The following is a 22,251-nucleotide window of genomic DNA, read 5'->3' as shown; positions in this document are numbered from 1 at the left end:
CATCATATAGGCATTTTATCATTTCATATCATCACAAGAAGAAGGATGACTACAGTACAAAAAGATACTTAGAGAAGGAGGGAAAGACCACATTCACACAACTTTTATTATAGTATGTTGTTATAATTATTCTGACTTACTATTAGTTAGTATCGTTAATCTCTTACTGTGCCTAATTTGTAAGTTAAGCTTAATCATATGTATGTATGTATCAGAAAAAAACCACAGCATGTATAGGTTTTGGTACTCTTTGCAGTTTTGGGCATCCATGGGGGGTCTTAAAACATATTCCCCACAGGTAACAGGAGTCTACTATACTTAAGAAAGAGCATACTAAAATAGTGGCGTAATAATAATGATGCATTTCAGTTTACCAAGGGAGCAAAGTATCCTATAGAATCAATCAAAATTAACTTCTAATAAATTTAACTTGGAGTCACTTATAAAAATCCTGAATTCCCGTTATTTCCTGATCTTTTTGTTATTACCTTCTCAATTGCCTCTAACAGCTACTCCTTGAATCTAGGCAGTTAAAAGCGGTTAGACTATTAAAATCAGATATAGGGCGTGTACATTAGTGAAACTTCCTATGGAGCATAAAGAAGCAAAAGCTCAATATTTCTCATTTTGAAAATAAAATGCCCTTACTGCTTTATTTATGAATGAATATAAATGTTGTATTTCTTTGTTCTTCAACTTTTAATTTGGAAAAAAGCAAATTAATTCTCAGTTTTCTCTAATAGGATCAATATTAAAAACAATAACACATGGCGACAATTTGTAACATGAAAAGTAACTGACTCAAAAAATAGACCTACTTTAAAAAAAATAGACCTACTTTATACCGTTATGATTTTCAATACTAACATGAAGGTTAATATATGCCAGATGGCTTACTTACTTTGATTAAGAATTATTAGCATCAAAACTGTTTAAACTAACAACAATTCATCATCCTAATTGGTTTTTCTAAGAGTTAAGGTAAATTATGCGGGAAAAGAATGATATCCTGAGCATCACCATGGCTTAGAGTCAGAAAATTATAACATCGTCTCCAAAGTACATTTGTCTTTGAACCTTAGTCTAGGGATGAGTAGCTGATCTAAACTAGTTGAATCAGATCCTTTTGATAGTTTTGTTTTTCTCCCAAGAGTATGAAAGTTGAGCAGAGGCACAGACAAACCAAGGTCACTGAAGTTGAATCATGCTATAGCAGTAACCCAGGCAAGATCTGCTGAGTTTTGGCGCTGTCCCTTGTCCTGAGGCAGGTTGTTCAACTGTCCTTCAATTCCACTAACTACCTAGGGATTCCTTTCAGTACATCCTTGCTTTTATCTTGAGAGAGTTGGAGTTGCTGTCTGCTACATAAAAACAAAAACATAGTAACTGAGGGTCAACTCTGTGCTTTATTTTCCTTCTCTCAAAAATTGAACCACCGATAATAAACATCAATGTATTATTATTAAAATTGTGTTGAAATTTGAATTTGAAACAACCTACCTACATTTTTGTTTTTATTTGATTTGGCATTAAACAAGAGCTACAGGGGCATCTGGGTGGCTCAGTGGGTTAAAGCCTCTTCCTTTGGCTTGGGTCATGATCCGAGGGTCCTGGGATCAGCCCTGCATCGGGGCTCTCTGCTCAGCGGGGAGCCTGCTTCCTCCTCTCTCTCTCTCTCTGCCTGTCTCTCTGCCTACTTGTGATCTCTCTCTGTCAAATAAATAAATAAAATCTTAAAAAAAAAACCCAACAAAACCTGAGCTACAAACAAGCTGATGTTCTTCCTCTGCGTCCTGCAAAGAGAGTCAACAGCAGGACTACACTACCAGAGGAGTCTTACCTCATCACCTTTCTCTCCAGGTATCCCCGGGTAGCCCCGCTCTCCTTTGCTTCCCTACAACGACAAGAAATTCAACTAGTATACTGAATCCATTTTGTCATCTTTTAGAACAACAAAAACATCTCTTCTTTGTACACCTGGGACATGTAATTTGGACAGAATCAGGGCACAAAAACAATGACATTTGCAAATGGCTTTTACACTCCTTTTCCAAAATATTTCTCATAAAAAAGTAGTGTGTTTTAAAGTTGGCTTTGTTTTTTTCCACACTGAATCGGAAGGCGCACAGAGAGTGGAGGAGAAACTGCCTTACCTTTGGTCCCTCCCTGCCTGGGATTCCTGGAGGACCCCGAGGGCCTGTGTCACCCTAGAGGATGGAGCAGTACAGAAATGAGAGAAGGCACTAGGTGCAAACTACACGGCCATCAACAACCAGCCCACCTCCTCACCTTCTGGGCTGTGGAATCGTACTTTCCAGGCTCACCAGCGCCAGTTTCTTCTCCTTTGTTGCTTTTCATCCCGGGAACACTGACTTGGCAGTTGCCACAGAAGTTCTAATGAGCAGAGATAAGGTTACTGAGAGATTCATCACAGCAGTCTGTAAAAGTGAGGTCTGATCAGATCTGAATCTTTGTCAGAGACCGATCCTGCAATGGATATATCATTACTTTCAGAGACTTAATTTATCCACTTTGCAAAGATTACTTTTTGTGAGGTAAAAACTACATATGAAGCTAGGCAATTGTATCTGTTTATGATATTGGTGACCTTCTATTTTTTTTTTTTAAAGCATGTTGGGGTGCCTGGGTGGCTCAGTCTGTTGACCATGTGGCTCCTGATTTTGGCTCAGTTACGATCTCAGGGTCCTGGGATCGAGCCCCACGTAGGGTTCCCTGCTCAGTGGGGAGTCTGCTTGTTTCTGTCTCCCTCCCCCATCCCCTTGCTCATGTGTGTACTCCCTTTCTCTCTCTCTCTCTCTAAAATAAATAAATAAATAAAAATTTAAATACAAAGCATATCCATGATCATATGTAAGTGGGAAATTCCAAAAATATAAAGAAAAGACACGTAAGTCAGGAACACAGACTGTTTCAATTGTTCAGCAGCATATTTTAAAAGGGAGGCAGTACTAAAGTTCAGGATAACCAACAAGATTACAGACCTCATAGAACCAATAGTGTAAATCATTAAAGAGGGAAGAAAGAAACAAAGGAAGGAAGACAGAAAGGAAGAAAGAGGAAGGAGGGAAGGAGAGAAGGGAGAAGGAAGGAAAAAAGGGAAAGAACGAAAGAATTGTGAAGAAAGGATTTCTTCTTTTGAGAACAAAATTAGTTGCAGGACCCTGCACACAGTTTACCAACATTGTCAGTGGAAGCACTCATGTGAGAAATAATTACTTGAGTGACTTGGACTTGACTCTATGTCAAATCCAAGTGCAGATAGGAAATCTAAGTGGAATTACCTTGCCATTGCCTTCTCTGTAACCTTTAGCTGATCTGGAAAGGCTTGAATTTAAGTGTCTGAGCTCACAAGATAAACTTCTTATCACATTGCTAAAGAAAAAGTGCTTGTGAAAAGTCCTAAAAAGGCTTATTTTTAAATCATTAGAATAAGAATATGATCAGGAAAGCCACAGCAGAGGGATCACTGGGTGGAGAAGATAGTTTAATTTTAACAGTTGACAGAGGGTAGGACAGTATCAGCCTCTCTCCTTCCATTCTTTTCACCAAAGGGAAGGATCTTGAAATGTAAAAAGGGAACAGAAACTTGCCATTAATGAGAAGCTGGCAAGAAAGCTCATGGCTAATGAAGCTCAGTATTTTTGCTCAGTGAATACCAGAATAAGTCTGATTTCCAAAAATACGCTCCTTGGAAGACTAATTCTGTATACCACTGAAAAGGTTCTGAGGCAATTTCTCTAAAAAAATGCTGGATTACTAAAGAGCTCTCTCTTCATGGTGGTCCATTCTTAGAGCTGGTATATATAAATGGGAGCTAGAGTGTGCAACATTTCCCAGAATAAATTCTGCCATCAGGATCTTTTCACAGAGCTAATGTGTTGGTAGAGGAAGTAAAAGAAATACGTTTATAATTGTAGATCCATTACTTATAATATCTGAATAGCTATGAAGAGAGAGAGATGCCAGGAAGTTATGAGAACCAATAAGTTTTCTATATTCTGAAAATCATGGAGAAGATGAATTATTTCTGCAGCAAATAAATGTGGCATATCAATACAGAGCAAAACCCTGGTATATCAACACTCAGCAGTATTTTAGAGTGGATTATTCAATTGATTGTTTTAATAAAACATAAAAGAATGCTAAGCATTATGAGTCACTAAAATTTTCTCAGAGTCATTTCAAACGGACCCCATTTTCTTTGGGTTAGGGTTGCCGGAATGGTAAATCAAGGGAAATGATTTCATTGAAGTTCTTGAAAAGGTCTTTAGATTTTCTTACAGAGAGAATAAAGATGCACCAATTATTAGCCAATGTACAGTCTCATTCAAAGAGGGACTGATACACAGATTAACCCACATGAGGTCTTTGAAGGGGTATCACTTGGACCTGGAATTATGTCAGTTCTTTACTACATTCTAATCAAAGATATTTTTGAAAACAGAAAGCAGATGACCAAGTTTTCTAAAAACTCTAGACAGAGAGGGAGACTTAATGCATTGGGTAATAGGGTCAGAATTTAAAATTATGTTAGGTCGACCTAATAGATCCAATCTCCAATCTAAGTCCCTGTATTTGGACTTTGCTTTCCCCTTCTATGGAATACAGTTTGATGGGACTTTCAGTTGAGGTGTCTTGCCTCAGCTCTCCTGGGACCCAGAACCTCATTAAAGGGATGCTGCCCTGGTGGAACGATCAATTATGGCCCCTTTTGAGGCCTTTGGAATCCTGGTTCTTATCAGGGCCTAATTTGGTCTTTTTGTCTATTCTGGAAGCCATATATCCTCTGGGAATATTCATTTCTGCTGAAGTGTACAAGTTTTGATCTTAAACTTTAAGCTTTAACTCTTAGAGTCCTGCCATTTCCAGCATTACCGCCCTTGTGAAGAACCTTAGACAATGCATGAGGACCTGGGTTCCTGTGTTCCTGTTGCGCTCACTAGCTGTGTGACTCTGAGGAAGACACTCAGCTGCTCAGAACTTCAGTTTCTACTGTATAAAATGGGGATACAGTAGTTACAGGATTTCTGTGAAGATTAAGTGAGATGGTATAACTAAAGCAGGGTGTGGCCTGCCATGTAACTGTAACTCAACGCATAGAAGATCTTCCTAAAATTCCCACAAATATTCTCTTTTGACTTATAAGAAAATGTTGACTTTTGAAGGTCTCAGAAACCTCCTGTAACTTATTTTTATATTGATATTCATATATATATATTCTCAAAATTTTAATCATCTAGCAAATATTTTACCAGAATTCTTGAATCTTTGGATTTAAATCAGCAAATATTCCTGCCTGCCTACTATTATGTAAGTCATTGTACAAACCACTGGGCTAAATACTAGGAACATAAAACAAATCATATTTATACACAAAAAGTGCAAGTGTGTGTGTGTGTATGTGCGTGTATGCACTCATAAACACTGTCCATTCATATATAGATAGGACACATAAGGTTTGAGTATAATGTGAAGGGACAGATTTTAATCTGGGTCCACTCAGTCTTAGCATGCCATGAAAAAATATTACAAATACCTAACTTTACAGTATCCCATTATCATTCTCCCACATCTGCATTACAAATAAAACACAGGGTAGTATTGGAGACAAAAATGGTAGCAAGATTTATTCCTTACGAGATGAATAGTAGATATAGTTTTTATTTAACAGAGTAACAGGTGTTAGGGCAGTTGTTGGCTTTGGAACTTTATAACTCACTGTGTAAAATCCCATGACATCAAAGTTCGGCCCTGCAAGCTAGCGCTTTATTGAGCTGTACTGGTTTTCATCGTGGGCCTGGCGAGGGTAGGTCCAAGTGAGAAGGATTAGGTTTCACAGTAGTGAGCCAGGACGCAAACACCCGTGAGGTGAAAGCTGTCCCTCAATGGGACACTCTAGGGTGTTGATGACACTGTTCCTTTGTGTAGCTCATCTCAGAACTACGACCTTCACCCACCACCCCTTACACCCAAACTGACTAGGAGGTAAAGAAGAAGAGTTGGAGGGATTAGTACAAGTGACTCGAGAGACATAAAAATGTCTTCCTTTTTCTATCTTAAAGGTGTTCTGCCTTTTAAAAAATTGAATCGCTCAGGCCAAGCAATTAACTCAATTTCTAGTAAAGACTTCCTTTCTGATTTTTCCTAAAAATTAACACGCAATTTCTTATATAGCAACAGATTACCTTGAGCAAGACACCGATGTCTCCCAAGAGAGGAAGTGCAATCTGTGTGTAAGGAGAAAAAACCCCAATACATGTATTTATACACATAAATGCACATAATAGAATACAAACATACAATCTAATATAGCTGTTTTTCCTCAAAGTGTCATGCTAGGTGAGATTTGTCATGAGGCTTCTAAGAGCCTCACTGTCAGAATGGCTGGCTTTATGTTCCAGATCACAAAATAGGCATATGATACTGACAGGACTCCTAAATTTATTTGAGAAGTATTCACTATTCCTCTACGATGAACATGTAAAGACACCCATATTGTGGTTTGGAGTCTCTATCTCTATTTTATACTTTCATGACATGGTAGCTTCTATACCAACCCTCAAATATTCTTGGCTTTAAATAATACATGAAGGTAAATCATTTATTAAAAGGAAGTTACCACTCTGCCAAGCAAATTATCAGGCCAAAGAAAAATCTCGAATGAGTCTGCCTTAATGTTCTTTCTCACTGAAGTTCAAAAGAGCCAGCAGATGACTTCCATGATTCGCTAGAGAGGCACTGAGGGAACTCAGGCGATGTTCAAGACTCGTGTCTTAAAATGTCCTTTCGGAGAGATGCCGGAAACCCAAGTAACACTTTATAAGAATCCTAGATGATGCACACACATGATTCACTTGGCAGTGAAGTTAAACTCAGGCCAAAATATGCCTCTGCACATAGCTTATAAAGGTACACAAGGCCCAACCAGTGTGGGAGGGAGAAGGATTTGTGAGACTTAAGAATTGAGAGGCCAGACTTGGATTTTTTCATACAAAACTCTTAATACAATATCATGTACCATATGGCCTCTCAAATTATAACTGCCGATTCTGAGGCTATTTAAAGGGATTTCGCTGTCGCTCAAAGCCAGGTTCATCCTGAAATAAAACTCTGGAACACACATTTAGTGCCTAAACCCATTTTTTTAAGAGCCCACTCAAGTCGGTTTTTATAATGTAATCATCTCAGCATTTTAAAGCCGCAGAATCAATGGATATGTATCATATTGTAGGTAACTTACCTGCAAACTTTCATTTAGAAAAGTGAAATTCATTTAGTCAGTAGCATTAGAAAGAAAAGAAATTGTGCCTATATATTTTAACTCAATATTCCATGGGATTGAGACATTATGTGCCAAGGCTCAGCCTGGGGCAAAATTGTACAGCTGAATTATACCCTTAGGAAATAAGTATTCATCACACACACACAAAAAATGCTGATGCAGCTTGAAATTTTTTCCCCTCTACAAAATAATGGGGATAAACAAAATCACCAAGCAGTCACTGAGCATTTTAATTAGTTTGGACAGTAAAAGTTGCTTGGTAGGCTGTTTGGCTTCTGGGTGCATTAAAGATACATAAATCAGGCATAGTCTGTTGACTTACCGGGTCACCTGGGGGGCCTGGCAGACCTGGCTTTCCATCCCTTCCTGGAGCTCCCTGAAAACAGAATCATCATGTTCAAATCTTTTCACAGTGGCACAGGTGTGGATTAAAACGGGGTGTGGGGAAGAGGAGGTAAAGACGGTCCTTACATCATTCCCTGGGGTCCCTGGAGTTCCTGGCAATCCAGGGAGACCTCGAGGACCCTGGAAGAGGGGGAAAACAGTTACTTACAGGGACAGTTTATTCAGCAATTTAGCTGGATTCGTGGTGCCAAATAACTTGATTAAGCAGCTTACCTGAATACCTGGCTCTCCAGCTGGTCCTTGGGAGCCCTGAGTAGAATGAGACCCAATTGTCAGAATTCTTCTAAGAATGTCATAAATTATCCAAATGGGATAAAGAGCTATGTATTGTAATTTACTTATGGGACAATAGGGCTTTGCAACCTTGCATCCCCTGAATGTGAAGTCACACATTCTGTGAAGTCAGTCAAGACTTTTGGGTGGCAGGTGAACATTTAAGCAGATGCCTGTTGCTGGAAACATCAGAAAGATTTTGCTCAGATGCCCAGGTTATCTCTCTCAGTACCATCATCTGTCCCTGTACCTTCATGACCACACCGTGCACCCAAATTCTATGTGTTCAGAAACTGGCTGCTGATAGGGTGACTGGCTCAGGACTTGCTTTCCTTTGGGCTTTCTACCTCGAGTCACTTCCCCATTTGAAGAAATTGCCAGAACCAGTGTTTGGGGACAGGAGTAGGCAGTAAGGCATCAATGGTCATTCTTTTCTACTTTAGCAAACCGGAATTTGGGACAAGCAACATGAGGCTGGGAAATGATCAGTGAATCTAACGCTGAGGGCTTCCTCCCACAGACCATGGAAGGGGAGCTGACAGCCTTGGGAAGTACACGGCCGGGTTCTCAGCAGCTGACTTCAGCTCCTGCTCATCCACATTTCCCGTCTTATTTTTTAAAATGAAGATTCATATCACTGTTACTGTCAAAGCTACTTTTTGCACCTTTTTTTATTTATACTGGGTCCTTAGTTATTAATAAAGTTTAAAATTTTTTGCTTCAACCTCCTTCCCTCCTTTAATCATTCCCTGATCTGTTTTGTTACTGTGTTCAATCTCCCATCTCCAATGGTCTTTTATATTCTTGCCCCAGAGAATCAGCCACACACAATGTAACCATTCACTATGCCTTCTTTGAGCTCTCAGGAGAACTTTATTACAAGGCTGGTTTCCCAAAGTAATGCAGTTTGAATTAGTGTTTATTTCCACCTTTCTTGTTCCAGAATCTTTATGCTTTTATCATAAGAAATAAAAAGTTCTCCTATTACTATTTAGTCAACAAGTGTGCATACAGAGCCCATTGTTACCAGGCACAGTCTTCGTAGCTAAAACACATTACAAAACTGCCCATGCTCTGTCTTCCCTCTTATAAATGACTTCTAGTCTCTCTTCCTGAAGATATTACTTAAAGATTTTTGACATCATCTGGTTTAGACATGCTTCATTCACTTACAATATCAACTTTCAATTTTATTCTCACTAAAAACAAATAGTAATCTATAAAACCTAACCTTAGGCATTTGGATCATCTTACAAACACTCATTTGTACTTTTCAATATATAGAACAGAGGAATAAAGGGTTAAATAACTGCTTCTAACCCCAAAGCCGTTGTGAGACCAGTATCTATCTGTCAGGAAACAGTCAGCACTGCCCTTGTGCTCAGTGATGTAACCTCAAAGCTTATCAGTTGTTTTCCTCTGACTCGTGTTTATTTTAATTTCTTCCTCTGACCATTTCATTCCTTTCTCCTGATTCAGGTTTGTCACTGGATTTTATTTGATTATCGGAGTTGACATGATTTCAAAAACTTGATGGAATTTCACTTACTGTTCGACCAGGAACTCCCACCCCTGGGGGGCCTCTGTCACCTGGGGAACCGTGGACGCCTGGGAGTCCTCGCTCACCCTGTACAACCAGAGGCTTCTGTTAGTGTAAGGCTCCGGGGACATGAAATTCCAGGCTGGATTTTCTTATGAAGTCTTTGGAAATTATCTATGATATTTTCATACCTTTGGCCCACGAGGACCAGGGGTTCCAGGATTTCCATCTAATCCCTTAAAAAAAAAAAAAAAAAAGAAGGTAAATACATTTCTTTTTTCTAAAAAGTTTAAAAGCATCTTAGAGGTTATAACTCAAGAATGTTTCATTTTGCATAGTTACTTTAAAATATAAGATACTTTCATTTTTAGGGGAGGTGGGGGGATGGGCAAAATAGGTAAAGAGGGTAAGAGTACACTTATCCTGATGAGCACTGAGCGATATATGGAATGGTTGAGCCACTATATTGTGTACTTGAAACTAATATAACACTGCCTGTACTGGAATTAAAATAAAAACTTAATAATAAAAAAGACATTTTAATCTTTAAAATGAGGCTTCTGCGAATGAGAACTATTTATTATCAACAATTCATATGAAAAGTAAAAGAGGATGAGAAAAAAAGATCATGTGAAATGGCATATTGGTTACTTAGATTTCCCAGTTCTCCAGTTCTTCTATGGCCTGGAAATTGTCTGGGCCACAAGGACATTTTCTGCAAATGACCATGAATGGCTTTCCCTGCAGAGCCTCTGGAAAGAAAATTTCAGACTGTTCTGTTTTAAAATAGTGTCCTAGGAAGCCTTATGATTTAAACTAGTGTATCTTACTAGCTCCTTAGATTCCTAAAGAATTCACGCAGAAGATTCAGGGGGGTCTATGAATCTTTCAAAACTGCATGTAAAATGGGTATGTGTATTTTATTTTCAGAAGAAAGCCCTTCAGCTGCACCAAATTTTCAGAGGTTAGAGCTCTGACCTAAAGAACAAGACGAATATTTCTTTTTCTGCAGTCCTCAACTTATTCCTTTACTTGTGATCTGAAACTGGGAACACCCAAGTGGTAATTAATGAACTTGAAAGGGAGAAAAGGGCTGGTACTTACCGGTTCCCCCGGCAGGCTTTTCCCTGGAGGACCAGCCTCACCTTTTGGACCTGGAAGCCCAGGAGGGCCTATAATCCCACCTGGATCTCCCTGAGGAAAACAAGGTAAGATTCTTCATTGCTCAAGTTTGTGGCAGGAGGTGTGGGGGCAGCAGTTTCCATTTCCAGTGCTTTGACTTGTCATCATGGCCAAACTTCATTTTCTCATTCATTCACTCATTCAGCAATATGTACTGAGGGCCTCAATCATGTCAAGCACTGTCTAGTCATCTTAAATACATTTATATTTTATGGCAAGTCATGTGACAATAAGCTTAGCAGTATCATGCCATATGCATGTAAAGGGCCTCTATTCAGAAGTTCTTTAGATGATATTTATGTTTTCTTTAAGTTATTTCCAAGTAAAGGTTCAACATTAACCTACATGGAAATGTAGACAATAAGAAATGGGTCCTGAAGGATCGGGACTCCCTAGATCTACTCTAGAGTTGGCTGCTGAGCTTGAAACAGACTTTCTGAGTCCTGAGGTCTTCATCTGTAAGTCCGTTCACTTCGTCACATCGTGTTTCTGTGTCAGAATGAGAGCTATCATAAAGCACAACTCCAGGGGGCATCACTCATGCCTTCATTTCTATGTCTGTCTCGTCCCTGCACAGTCTTGGCAGCCTTGTCTTCTCCCTTCACTCTTCCAAAGCCTTATGACCCTCTGTTTCTTCCTCCTACCAAGCTGCTTAATTTACAAAATGGGTAAAATGAAAATTATACCTTTTCTCCTTTAATGCCTTGCTTTCCTGGGATACCATGTTCTCCTGGCAATCCCTGGAAATTTCAGAATTAATGGGAAAGAACAATTAGAATATCTCTTATTATAAGAACAATTCTATCGGTGAGTCTTTGTTGGGAGAACAGAACTGTAACACACAAACTATGAGGGGATGGGCTGACTTGGGCATGTTAAAGAGGAAAACGCATTAGTGAAAATATGTGGCTTGTTGTTCCAAGTGAAGTGACCTGGATGTAATGGAGAAGAAACCAAATAAGGGAGAACTGAACCAAATGCCCCATCCACTATTCCTGCCAAGGAAAGGTGGAAGGATGGTGGTTGGTAGCATCACATCATGATTTCGAAGGACGATGGGATAAATAGGAAAATACATGTTTACTACGTGTGGCAACAGTGACTCTTTCCCTTTTGATTTTCTTCTCTTCCTCAGCTGCAGCCACTATCACCTAATCGCACTTCTTGGACAACTTATGTCCCCACCTGTGCCACCAGCGCTTTCTCCCTTTTCATAACATTTCTCCGTTAGGTTCACCTCTGCTGGCTCAGTAAATGGCTTGGGGGAGCAACAAAAAGCTTTGCTTACAAAATGAGTGTTCAAAGGGCCAAGGAGAACAAATGCACTGAAAAGGAGACCTCTGGAGACTCAGTCAGGAAGAATGGAGGTCATGGGGCTATTCCCAAGATGATGAGAAAAGGAGAGATTCTAATAGTTGCATAGAAAGTGCTGGAATTGTGACCAGATAGAGATCAGTTTCCAAGAAGTTACGGCCAATCATTTCTCTTATTTTGCTCAAGTGAGGATGATGGTGAGTCTTAACTCCCAAATTGTCAGAAGGCCAGGCTAGGGAGGTTGTCAAAGGAACAAAAGACTTAGCTGGGGGGATGGATAGAAAAATATATTTGGAGGACATGAGAGAGAGAAAGAGAGAGACAGACAGAGACAGAATAATGAGACCACTAGAATTAGGTTATACTGCAACCTGTGGACTCTTCTCCAATGGCATTAGAGAAGTCTTTTTAGCCAAAAGACTAGCTCTTTTTAGAGGCTCTTGCAAGAAAACAACAACAGAAGCTTAAGAAGTGCTTTTTGGATGGAGAATTAAGCCAAAGCCATGCATAATGAAAATGCATGTTTTCTGTCTTAGTTTTCCTCATTTCTTTTTATGTTTCCAGTCTCTGTTACCAGTGGTACAACACTGACAAGCACATGCAAAATGATAACTTTGTTAATTTGACTTCCAAAAACTGATTTATTAGGCTAATGATATTCAAAAGGACCTCATATGAAGATACGAAGGTACTAGCCTTTCTAATAACCCCTGACATCAGGTGTGATTGCTTTTGATAGTAGAGACGACCCATGTCTTTGGAAAAGGTAATATAACTCAGTCACATGAAAAGATGTAGACATTCTTTAAGCCATACATTTAATTTCCACATATCAAAGACACCTGTACTTGCTATACATACAATATCTCCTGGTGGTCCTCTGGGTCCCATAGAGCCTGCAGGTCCTTGTGGACCCTAAAAGAGAAGGCGATATGTCTTTCAACTCTGTTAAAAAATAGATTATAGCCGAATATATGTAAAACATGGTGTGAGCTTTACCTGTAGAAAGATAGGCTTTCTATCATCCTACCTTTTCTGAAAATCTGAAGTGTGCTTTGGGCTTATAAAGATAGTTTGATCATATTCTCATTTAAATGGGTTTTTCCCCACCAGCAAGCAAGGCCGGGATAACCTGCCTTACCCGTCGGTGGGAATACATCACATTAGTCTTTCCCACGCCTCCTGATGGCTGGTTTTTCATGGGACACTCCTACAGAATCTCACACTGGGGACCTCAAGCATCTGCATAAGTCTGGCTAAGAGACTGAATCTTGACTCCCATTCACTTTAAGAATATAGTTCAGGGTCATAGGTTTTGCTCACGTTCTTTTTACTCTAAAGAATATGCTTTGAAAAAGAGTTTAAAAACCCTACTGTGAACCAAAAGTCACAATACTCTGCATGTAATAAATGCAGCCAATAGGGGGAAATTGTCATGGAAACATGATAATGTTCCTGCGAACATTTTTGAAGAAAACGAGTAGCATAGCAGAGCCCTTGGTTTTACATGGAAATGCTATGACTCCAAAATTATTTCTTCTTTTGTCTCATTTATTTCTCATTACCTTTAGTCCTGGGCTTCCTATTAAACCGGGGGGACCAGGATCTCCAGGTTCGCCCTGAACACATGGGTGGGAAGGAAAGTGAAATGGTTACTTTAATCTTCAATATCTTATTGGGTTGAGATGCAATGAAGAAGGTCAGGAGATTACCTTTAGTCCCTGTGATCCCATTAGCCCAGGTTCTCCCTGTAAAAAAAATCACCATTTATGTAATGTTTAAACTCAGATGGGGATGAGTATCTTCAAGGAATTCATCTGCATTTCTACTAATGTCTACTAGTAACATAATCTAGGGGTAAATATGGATGACATGATGAAGTCAAGGAAAGGTCATTCTAAAACACGATTTAAAATATTTATTGCTGGGGTGCCTGGGTGACTTAGTGGATTAAGCCTCTGCCTTTGGCTCAGGACATGATCTCAGGGTCCTGGGATTGGCCCACATTGGACTCTCTGCTCAGCAGGGAGACTACTTCCCCCCCTTTCTCTGACTGCCTCTCTGCCTACTTGTGATCTTTCTCTGTCAAAGAACTAACTAAATCTTTAAAAATATTTATTGCTAAGAAGTGAACAGTGGCTCCTTATTTTCTTTCTTTGTTTCATTTAAATTCAAGTTAGTTAACATATAGTGTAATGTTGGTTTCAGGATTTCCTTCTTTAAAACAGTTTTTTTCCCCCAGTATCACTTTGACTCTATAATCACCATAGTTCATTAGCAATCACTGCATTCTCCACTTAGATGACATTTTCATGACTTGCCACCAGCTAATCTTATATCTCAGAGGATTAAAACCTCAGATGAAGGGGGAAAAGAAAGATTGAAATTTAAGTTGATATTATGATGATTCTACCATTGGATATAGGTACTTAAAAAAAACAGAAAAAAAAATTAAGGTTACACAAAAGAGGACAATATTGGCTACTATGAGTTTGCTTTTCTTATTTCCATGACTTATTATTGAACCTTTTGATAAAATCATCTTGTTTGATAAATTAAATCTGTGTCATTAACAAATTTTTGAAAAAACTGTATCTTGCATTTTAATTTTGTATTTTAGATATCATAAATGTACAGCTTTCAAAATATTTACATCCAATCAGATAGAAATGGTTAAAAAAATATATTCAATACTTAAGCCAAATGGCAAAGTGGTCATCATATGATGAAACTTAACAAGGTTTAAATTTCTCATTATTAAAATAAGTCAAAATTCACAGAGGAAAATGTAAAATGCTCAGAGAGCTTATGTTATCAAACCTGTTAGACTCCAAAGTAAACATTTGAGAAATCAGAGAGATAGAAATCAATGGAGTAGAAAACCCGAGATAGCGATAAAACATCTACTTACTCTATCTCCCTTTTCACCTTTAGTAAGAGGTTCTCCCTAGGAAAATAGGCAGAAAACAGAGTCAATTATGAACACTTTGAGAAAGAAACTCTCCAAAACTGGATATAGATAAATCCTGCAGGCCAAAATCAGACCTCTGTCACAAAGCAGCCTCTAAAATGACTCAGAATGTCGCACAGTCTGCTTGCACAGTCTAAAGGAAGCATCTGAGAATTAATTAAAAAACTCTTTCATATTCCCTAGTGAACAATAAGTTAATCATGCTAATACTATTTCGAGAATCCTGAGTGGAACAAATTGGAATTCTGCCCAAGGCCAAAGCTTTCTCTTGCATGGTTCACAGAGATGATCTCTCTCTCTCTCTCTCTCTCTCACACACACACACACGCTTCTCTTCTTGAAGTTACATGGGCACGATTTCATTTACTCTTCACAACAATGCTGTGAAGAAGATATGGTCCCATTTTCAGCGTGAGGAAAGAGATTCGAAAAGTTCTGAGTAACTGTGAGTTATTTCCCCTAAGATAGCACTCACCCACTTTATGTCTCCTTGTTTATCTTGCCTCTAACTCTGTGAATGTAGGGATATAATTCATCTTGACTATCACAGCATTTCTGGTGTACTCTGTTCATGCCCAGTAAAAGTTTATTAAATTAGAGAATTTCAATTATGCAGATATAACAATAATAGCTGAGACACATTAAATCCTTATAATGGATCAAGCACTGATCTAATCATAGTTCCAGTTAATTCTTATATGTCACTGGAGTACATATGACTAGACACCTATTTCCAGATGAGGAAAATGAGGCACAGAGAAGTTAAATGATTCCCCCAGGTCATATAGCCAGTGGGAGGTCACTCAGGATTTAAACCTAGACAGCCTGACGTCAGTCTTGGGCTTTGGTTGTTCAGTCTGATTTGATATGTAATTTGATTTACTTTTGATTTGAATTGAGTGAATTGACAATAAGATGGAGACCGTGTATTTAAACTTTTTTTTCCCTTTTGCATAGGGAAGTCAAGAGAAAGTGTGAGAACCAGATGGTAGATAATACTCTTCTTAAAGGTCCCCTTAGGGACTGTGAGTCCCCTAAACAAGTCACTAATGGGAGGTAAGTGGTTAGTAAGTGAATCCCTGTGGTTTTCACTTCATGTCCTGTGTGCTAGGGATTCAGGGCTCAACTCTCTTCTCCCATATTTCCCCGCACCCTTGCTCTTTTCTGGGACCGTCTGGCTAGTTTTGGCAATGACACGTGAGCAGAAGTAACATGTATTCCTTGCAGGCTGAGGCAAGGAGAAGCCCGTTCATGATTCTCCAGTCCCAACTTTCCCTGCATGGCGATGGGGAGGGTTTATGTACTCCAGAAGCTTAGTTACCTGGTGGTAATCAGTCTGGTACCTGAGTTCAGTGGATGTCAGCATCCACTCCTTCTGACCCAACCACGCTGGGCATGCAGCATGAGCAAGAGGAAGCCTTTCATGCAGTAAGCCACAGAAAATTCAGGGTTAATTTGTTACCTAGCACAACTTAGCCTGCTCTGTTATGTCCCGTATCTAGCCAATATGATTAAATCTCTTTTGTCGGTTAATTGCTAAACATTAGATCAGGGCTTTATTTATAATCTTGTCTTTCAGCCTTAAATCAAAAAATTCTACTTGACTTTGAAGAGAAGATATGATGTTACTTAGATAGGAGCAGTGGCCCACATTGCTTATATAACTTTATTTTTGCTTATGTTGCACTGCTTATATTGTATGATTACATATATTATATATTATATAAGCATGATATTATATCATGGTTATTTAGAACCACTGTGAAGCCACATGATTAAAGTAAAAAACAAAACAAAATAAAACAAAACAACAACAATAACAACAACAACAAAAAACCAAACCAGGATCCTTGTTGTCTCAAGACTTGATATTTAGTTCTTGCTCCAATGACTACTATCCGGTCACCTCTTTCTTGATCTGTAAACTCATCCATAACTCTAAGCTCTAATATGTGACATATGTAGTCATATTTTAAATGTCCAGTTGTGGGGGAGAAATTGCCATTCAGCCCAAGTAGTTCAGAATTCAAATTGGATAAAAACTATTCCTCTTTTTGGGCCTTCTGGTTATTTTACCATGTCACATCCAGATTCTGTTGTGGAATAGAAAGGTTGAGACCATGAAGCACTAAACTGCTCTATATAATAATGTAAAAAAAATGTTTCTCTTATGTGGGGGGCAGAGAGGAGGGCAGGCAGAGATGCACAGTAGTTCCCCCCTTTTCTGTGACTGCACTTTCCATGATTTGTTACCCACAGTCAGCAGCAGTCTGAAAGCAGACGACCCTCCTTCCGACAAATCATCAGGTCAGTAGTCGTCTGACGCTACATCACCAGGCCTACGTCATTCACCTCCCTTCATCCCATCACGCAGGCATTTTATCATCTCACATCATCACAAGGAGAAGGGTGAGTACAGTATAAGATATTCTGAGACAGACCATACTCATATAAAGTTTTTTACAGCATATCATTATAATTTTATTATTATTGTTGATAATCTCATACTGTGCCTAGTTTATAAAATAGACTTCCTCATAGGTCTGTATGCATATGAGAAAACCTAGCATACACACTTGACCCTTGAACAACACAGGTTGGAACTGCATGGTTCACGTACATGTGGATTTTTTATTGTACAGTAAAATGGTATTTTTCTTAATGATTTTATTAATAACATTTCTTTTCTCTCGCTTACTTTATTGTAAGAATCCAGTATATAATACATATAACATACAAAATATGTGTTAATCAACTGTGGGTTATTGGTGAGGCTTCTGGTCAACAGTAGGCTATCAGTAATTAAGTCTGGGGGATTTAAAAGCTTTATGCGGATTTTCGACCGCACTGGGAGTTGATGCCCTAACTCCCACGTTGTTCAGGGTCATCTGTACAGGGTTTGGTACTGTTGGGAGTTTCAGGCATCCACTGGAGGTCTTTGAATTTATCCCCCTTGCACAAGGTGGGACTACGGAATAAGGGACATGGAATCATTAAAGGATTAAGAGGGACTTGGCAAGCAGAAAAGGTAAAAGGAAAAGCAGTCTGCTTCTCCTGGGTAAGGCAGGTGGGGCCAAAGATAAGCTCAGGGAGGGAGGCGACATGCCCCCAGACACCTTCAGTGGGAGAGAAAGCCAGAGTGATTTCCTAGGAGCTGTGAGATCCTCCAACCCCTGCTTCTCAGAGCGTGATCCCTGGACCAACAGCATGAGCATCACCTGGGAACTAGTGAGAAGTGTGGCCTCTCAGCCCCACCCCAGTCCTATCCAATGAGACCCTGCATTTCAAAAGAGCCCCAGGTGAGTCAAGTGCACATTCCACATTTGGGAAACACTGCTCTTAAACCACTGGAAGTTCCCCTTTTCTGCTCCTCCTGTCTTTCTGGTAGAAGGATTTATGACAATGTGCAGTCTGGGTCTGCCCTATGTCCCGTGTAGTTTAAGATGTGAGAGCCAGGGGTGCCTGGGTGGCTCAGTGGGTTAAAGCCTCTGCCTTCGGCTCGGGTCATGATCCCAGGGTCCTGGGATCGAGCCCCACGTCGGGCTCTCTGCTCTGTGGGGAGCCTGCTTCCTCCTCTCTCTCTGCCTGCCTCTCTTCCTGCTTGTGATCTCCGTCTGTCAAATAAATAAAGTCTTAAAAAAAAAAAAAGAGGTGAGAGTCAATGTTCAAGCTTGGAGGGGAGACAGTATAGACCTAGAGAAGCAGCGAGGCGACGGTAAGAGTTGCCAACAAATGAGGCGCATCAGGAGTAATTAGGCAGGTGGAAGGGGCAGCAACCACAGGGCTGGCTTTGCGGAATGGGAGTTTCTCAGGCGTCCTTGGAAATATGAAGTCGGGAAGCCCTGTTAAAGAGGGCCATGTGCTGCAGGTGGAAACGGAAGCTTGGACTAGACACTAACGGTGAGTGAGCGTGACCGCTGAAAGCAGGACAACTTGGGGAACTCGGGTGACAGCCCTGAGTCTGCCTCTGCCTGCAAAATTACTCTCCTTGCCCAACAAGCCTAATTTTTAAAGCAGAGATATTGGCTTTGTAATATCAAATGCTTCTTCTACTGCTCCCGTTTGACACACAGGCATTTTTGTGACCTCTGCATTCACTACCCCTGCTATACCAATGTTCTTTTTTCCCCCTGGCAAGCAAAAAGGGAAAGGTGATTTTTAAAAAGTATTACACTCTTGAATAAAGATAAAACATTAAGTCTAATTCTGGCTGATTCTTATGGGCTGCTGTAGGTTGTTTTTGTTTTTTAGCAGGATTAAATAAAGTTATTTTTAACTAGGATTCATGTGATCTCTTTAGGTGGTCTGATTTGAGTATCAATGATGATCTAGGTTTTCTCCTACCACAAGAACTACGTCTGGAAAGAAAGTGGCCTCAGTAATATTAAAAAGTGGCTTGAGAAGCTAGTTTTATCTTATAAAAACCAAGGAAGGAAAAAGATTCAGAAAATACACTGAAAGCAGATATACCGTTCTAATTTTTTGGATATATTAGCCCCACTCTTTGATATATTGACTTTATTATTTATTATAGCCACAATGTTTAGTTATAGCAGGGCGGTTTCGTAATTTTTAGACCCTATGTACTAGAATCCCCACTTAAGTGGGATTCATAGCTCTAACTGGCTGTGTCACCTAGAGCAACTTAGTTAACCTCTCTGGTTAATTGGCTGTGTGACCTAGAGCAACTTAGTTAACCTCTCTGGGCCTCAGTTGCCTCCTATGAAGAATAGGGGTGATAACAGCCTACGTATCTCATTGTTAAAAAGGAGACTAAGTGACTTCACCTTGCATAAGAACTTGCTCAAATATCTGATCTGTTGTGTTTGCCGAGGCAGGGGCTGGCAAACAAGGCTCATGGAATTAGAAGTGATTTGGAAAAATACTTTAATTCTATTTTTTAAAAAATATTCTTCCTTTGCCCTAAAAGCTTTCATACTTACCGATTCTCCTTTTTGACCTTTAGGGCCAATGGACCCTGGGAATCCTGGTTGTCCAGTTTCACCCTTTTGAGAAAAAGCAGAAGAGAGATTTTGCATGAGGTCAGATGAGTACTGTTGGGACTGTCCACTACAGAGCGATGGCTTGTGCTCCTACCCATGGTGGAATTTATCTACTATCATCCAAGAGACAGCGTGAAACTAGTTAGACTGTTAGAATAATAATGTATTTGTCAGCACTCTGCGATGCCTTCAGCATCCATTCCATGGATTTCTGAGATGCCTCTCAGAAATCCATTATATGTGTCATGATATTTAAAATTAATGTGAGACCAAAATTATTTTTCAAGAAAAGATGTCCAGAGAAGAAAAAGTTACAGTTGTGTCTTGTTTTACAAAAGACCTTAAAGACACGAGATTGTTTAACCAACTAGCCACCCAGGCGCTCACCCTCCTCTTTTCTTAAAGATTTGAGATTGTTGAACTGTCACAATAATCCAGATGCCTGTGATCTCAGACACTTCTTTCTTTTTTTAGGTGGGGGGAGGTGGAGTGGGGGAGCCATAGAAAGAAAAGTGAGTCTCTCAGCTGTTGCCAGCATTTATGTGATCACTTAAATGACTGTGGACAAAGAAGGCATTCTTGTTGATGTGGTAACAGCAGCTTAGGAATGGCTGACATTCTGGTCAGAGATCTTGAAGAGGGGTTTGTATGTGACATATAAAAAGTGTTTTCAGAAAATACAATTTAGAAATAATACGACAGAAAGAAAGTAGGATCACTAAATCAGACTGTGGAGGAGTCCCAGCATTGTGCTTTCTTTTAGCATCTACCAAGATCCTTGAATACTTGAGGGTTAAAGTAAACATCACCACTAGAAGTTAGGTATGTTGGGTTTATTCCAACCTCAAAAAGCATTTTTGCAAAATGATATTCACCATTGCATTTCTGGGCATATACCTTTCTCACACAATAGTTTGTATATTTTTTACTTTGAAAAAAAAATCAACTACAGAAAACATAAAGCAGAATATGGCAAACCTCTGTGTACCAGGCACCCAAAATGAAAAAAATACATTTACAAAGAAGATACTTCCTGTATTTTCCCCTTTATTTCTGTCTCAGAGGGAGCCACTCTCTTAAATGTAGTATTTATATATTCACTCTGTATTTTTTCATTTTTACTGCATATATGTAATCATCAACAATACATTATTTGGAATATTTAAAACAAATTCCATAAATAGCTTTATTTTATATTTTCTATCCTATAACTTGCTTTTTTCCACTCAAGATTTTTTTTAATATCCCTTGTATTGATACACGGAGATCTATTCACTCATTGTAACCACTGGATAGCACCATATAATGTTAAAATACTAGGGTTTATCCAAGCCCCGTTGATGGACATTTGGGTTGTCTCTAGCTTTTCTTTATTATGAACAAGGCTGAAGTGCATATCTACATTTCTGTCCCCTTCTATGGATGTGTTTATCTGTTTATTTTGAAGCCTCGAACAACAGCTGACCCAAAGTACTTCAGGTAAAAATTTATTACAGTCCTACAAATGCTGACTTATTTCCACATTGCTATCAAAATCAGTATCTTGTGACTTTACACTAGAAGAAGATGGAACTTGTCATATGTAACTGATAAACAAGGTTGTAGCTTTCAAAGGATTCTTCTGGATCCTTATATTTGTGGAATATATTTTGTAAAATTATTTTATTAATATAAGCACTTCACCTTCCTTCTACCATCTAAACGTCTAGTGTACCATCATCTGTCTTATACTTAACACAACTGTAGCAGAAATCATTTTTTTCTAGATATGATCAATTCTATCCGAAGTAAGAAGAGGGAGAAATTGATGGTTATATTTAAAAAGCCAATTGCTGTTGGTTTTAGAAAGAAAATAAACAACTAGACTTGTCTGAGTGTTAGGGTGTACACAGTGGCCTTCCTTTTACTCTTCTGGTATTAAAATCCCCAATGCGGGGCGCCTGGGTGGCTCAGTTGGTGAAGCGTCTGCCTTCGGCTCAGGTCATTATCCCAGGGTCCCGGGATGGACCCTGACATCTGGCTTCCTGCTCAGCGGGGAATCTGTTTCTCCCCTTCCTTCTGCCCCTCCACCCCCAATTGTGATCTCAATCTTTCTCTCAAATAAATAAATAAATAGGTGTGAAGGAAAAATATGCCTGGTAGTTGTACTGATCTGCAAAATAAAAAGGAGAACTCAGGGAAAGAGGTCTAGAGATTACTATAAAAATCACATCTGGGGGCACCTGAGTGGCTCAGTGGGTTAAGCCTCTGCCTTTGGCTC

At 39.3% G+C, this 22,251-nt stretch overlaps 1 protein-coding gene across 1 annotated transcript in view; it reads right to left on the bottom strand.

The window, feature by feature from the left end:
• COL19A1 (collagen type XIX alpha 1 chain) overlaps positions 1-22,251 on the bottom strand; it is a 314,993-nt gene that overhangs the window by 49,068 nt on the left and 243,674 nt on the right. Inside the window, exons 18-33 of the mRNA XM_046006085.1 lie at positions 19,932-19,994; positions 14,929-14,964; positions 13,730-13,765; positions 13,583-13,636; positions 12,879-12,932; positions 11,390-11,443; positions 10,626-10,715; positions 9,713-9,757; positions 9,531-9,608; positions 7,922-7,957; positions 7,775-7,828; positions 7,626-7,679; positions 6,207-6,248; positions 2,290-2,394; positions 2,154-2,207; positions 1,841-1,894 (exon numbers count right to left, since the gene is read on the bottom strand). Coding sequence (XP_045862041.1) covers positions 1,841-1,894; positions 2,154-2,207; positions 2,290-2,394; positions 6,207-6,248; positions 7,626-7,679; positions 7,775-7,828; positions 7,922-7,957; positions 9,531-9,608; positions 9,713-9,757; positions 10,626-10,715; positions 11,390-11,443; positions 12,879-12,932; positions 13,583-13,636; positions 13,730-13,765; positions 14,929-14,964; positions 19,932-19,994 — 909 coding nt within the window. The remainder of the gene's footprint in view (positions 1-1,840; positions 1,895-2,153; positions 2,208-2,289; positions 2,395-6,206; positions 6,249-7,625; positions 7,680-7,774; positions 7,829-7,921; positions 7,958-9,530; positions 9,609-9,712; positions 9,758-10,625; positions 10,716-11,389; positions 11,444-12,878; positions 12,933-13,582; positions 13,637-13,729; positions 13,766-14,928; positions 14,965-19,931; positions 19,995-22,251) is intronic.

Source organism: Meles meles, chromosome 5 (assembly GCF_922984935.1).
Source record: "Meles meles chromosome 5, mMelMel3.1 paternal haplotype, whole genome shotgun sequence".
NCBI classification, from domain to species: domain Eukaryota; kingdom Metazoa; phylum Chordata; class Mammalia; order Carnivora; family Mustelidae; genus Meles; species Meles meles.
The sequence above is the reverse complement of the archived record's forward strand: the minus strand, read 5'-3'. Positions and strand labels throughout refer to the sequence as shown.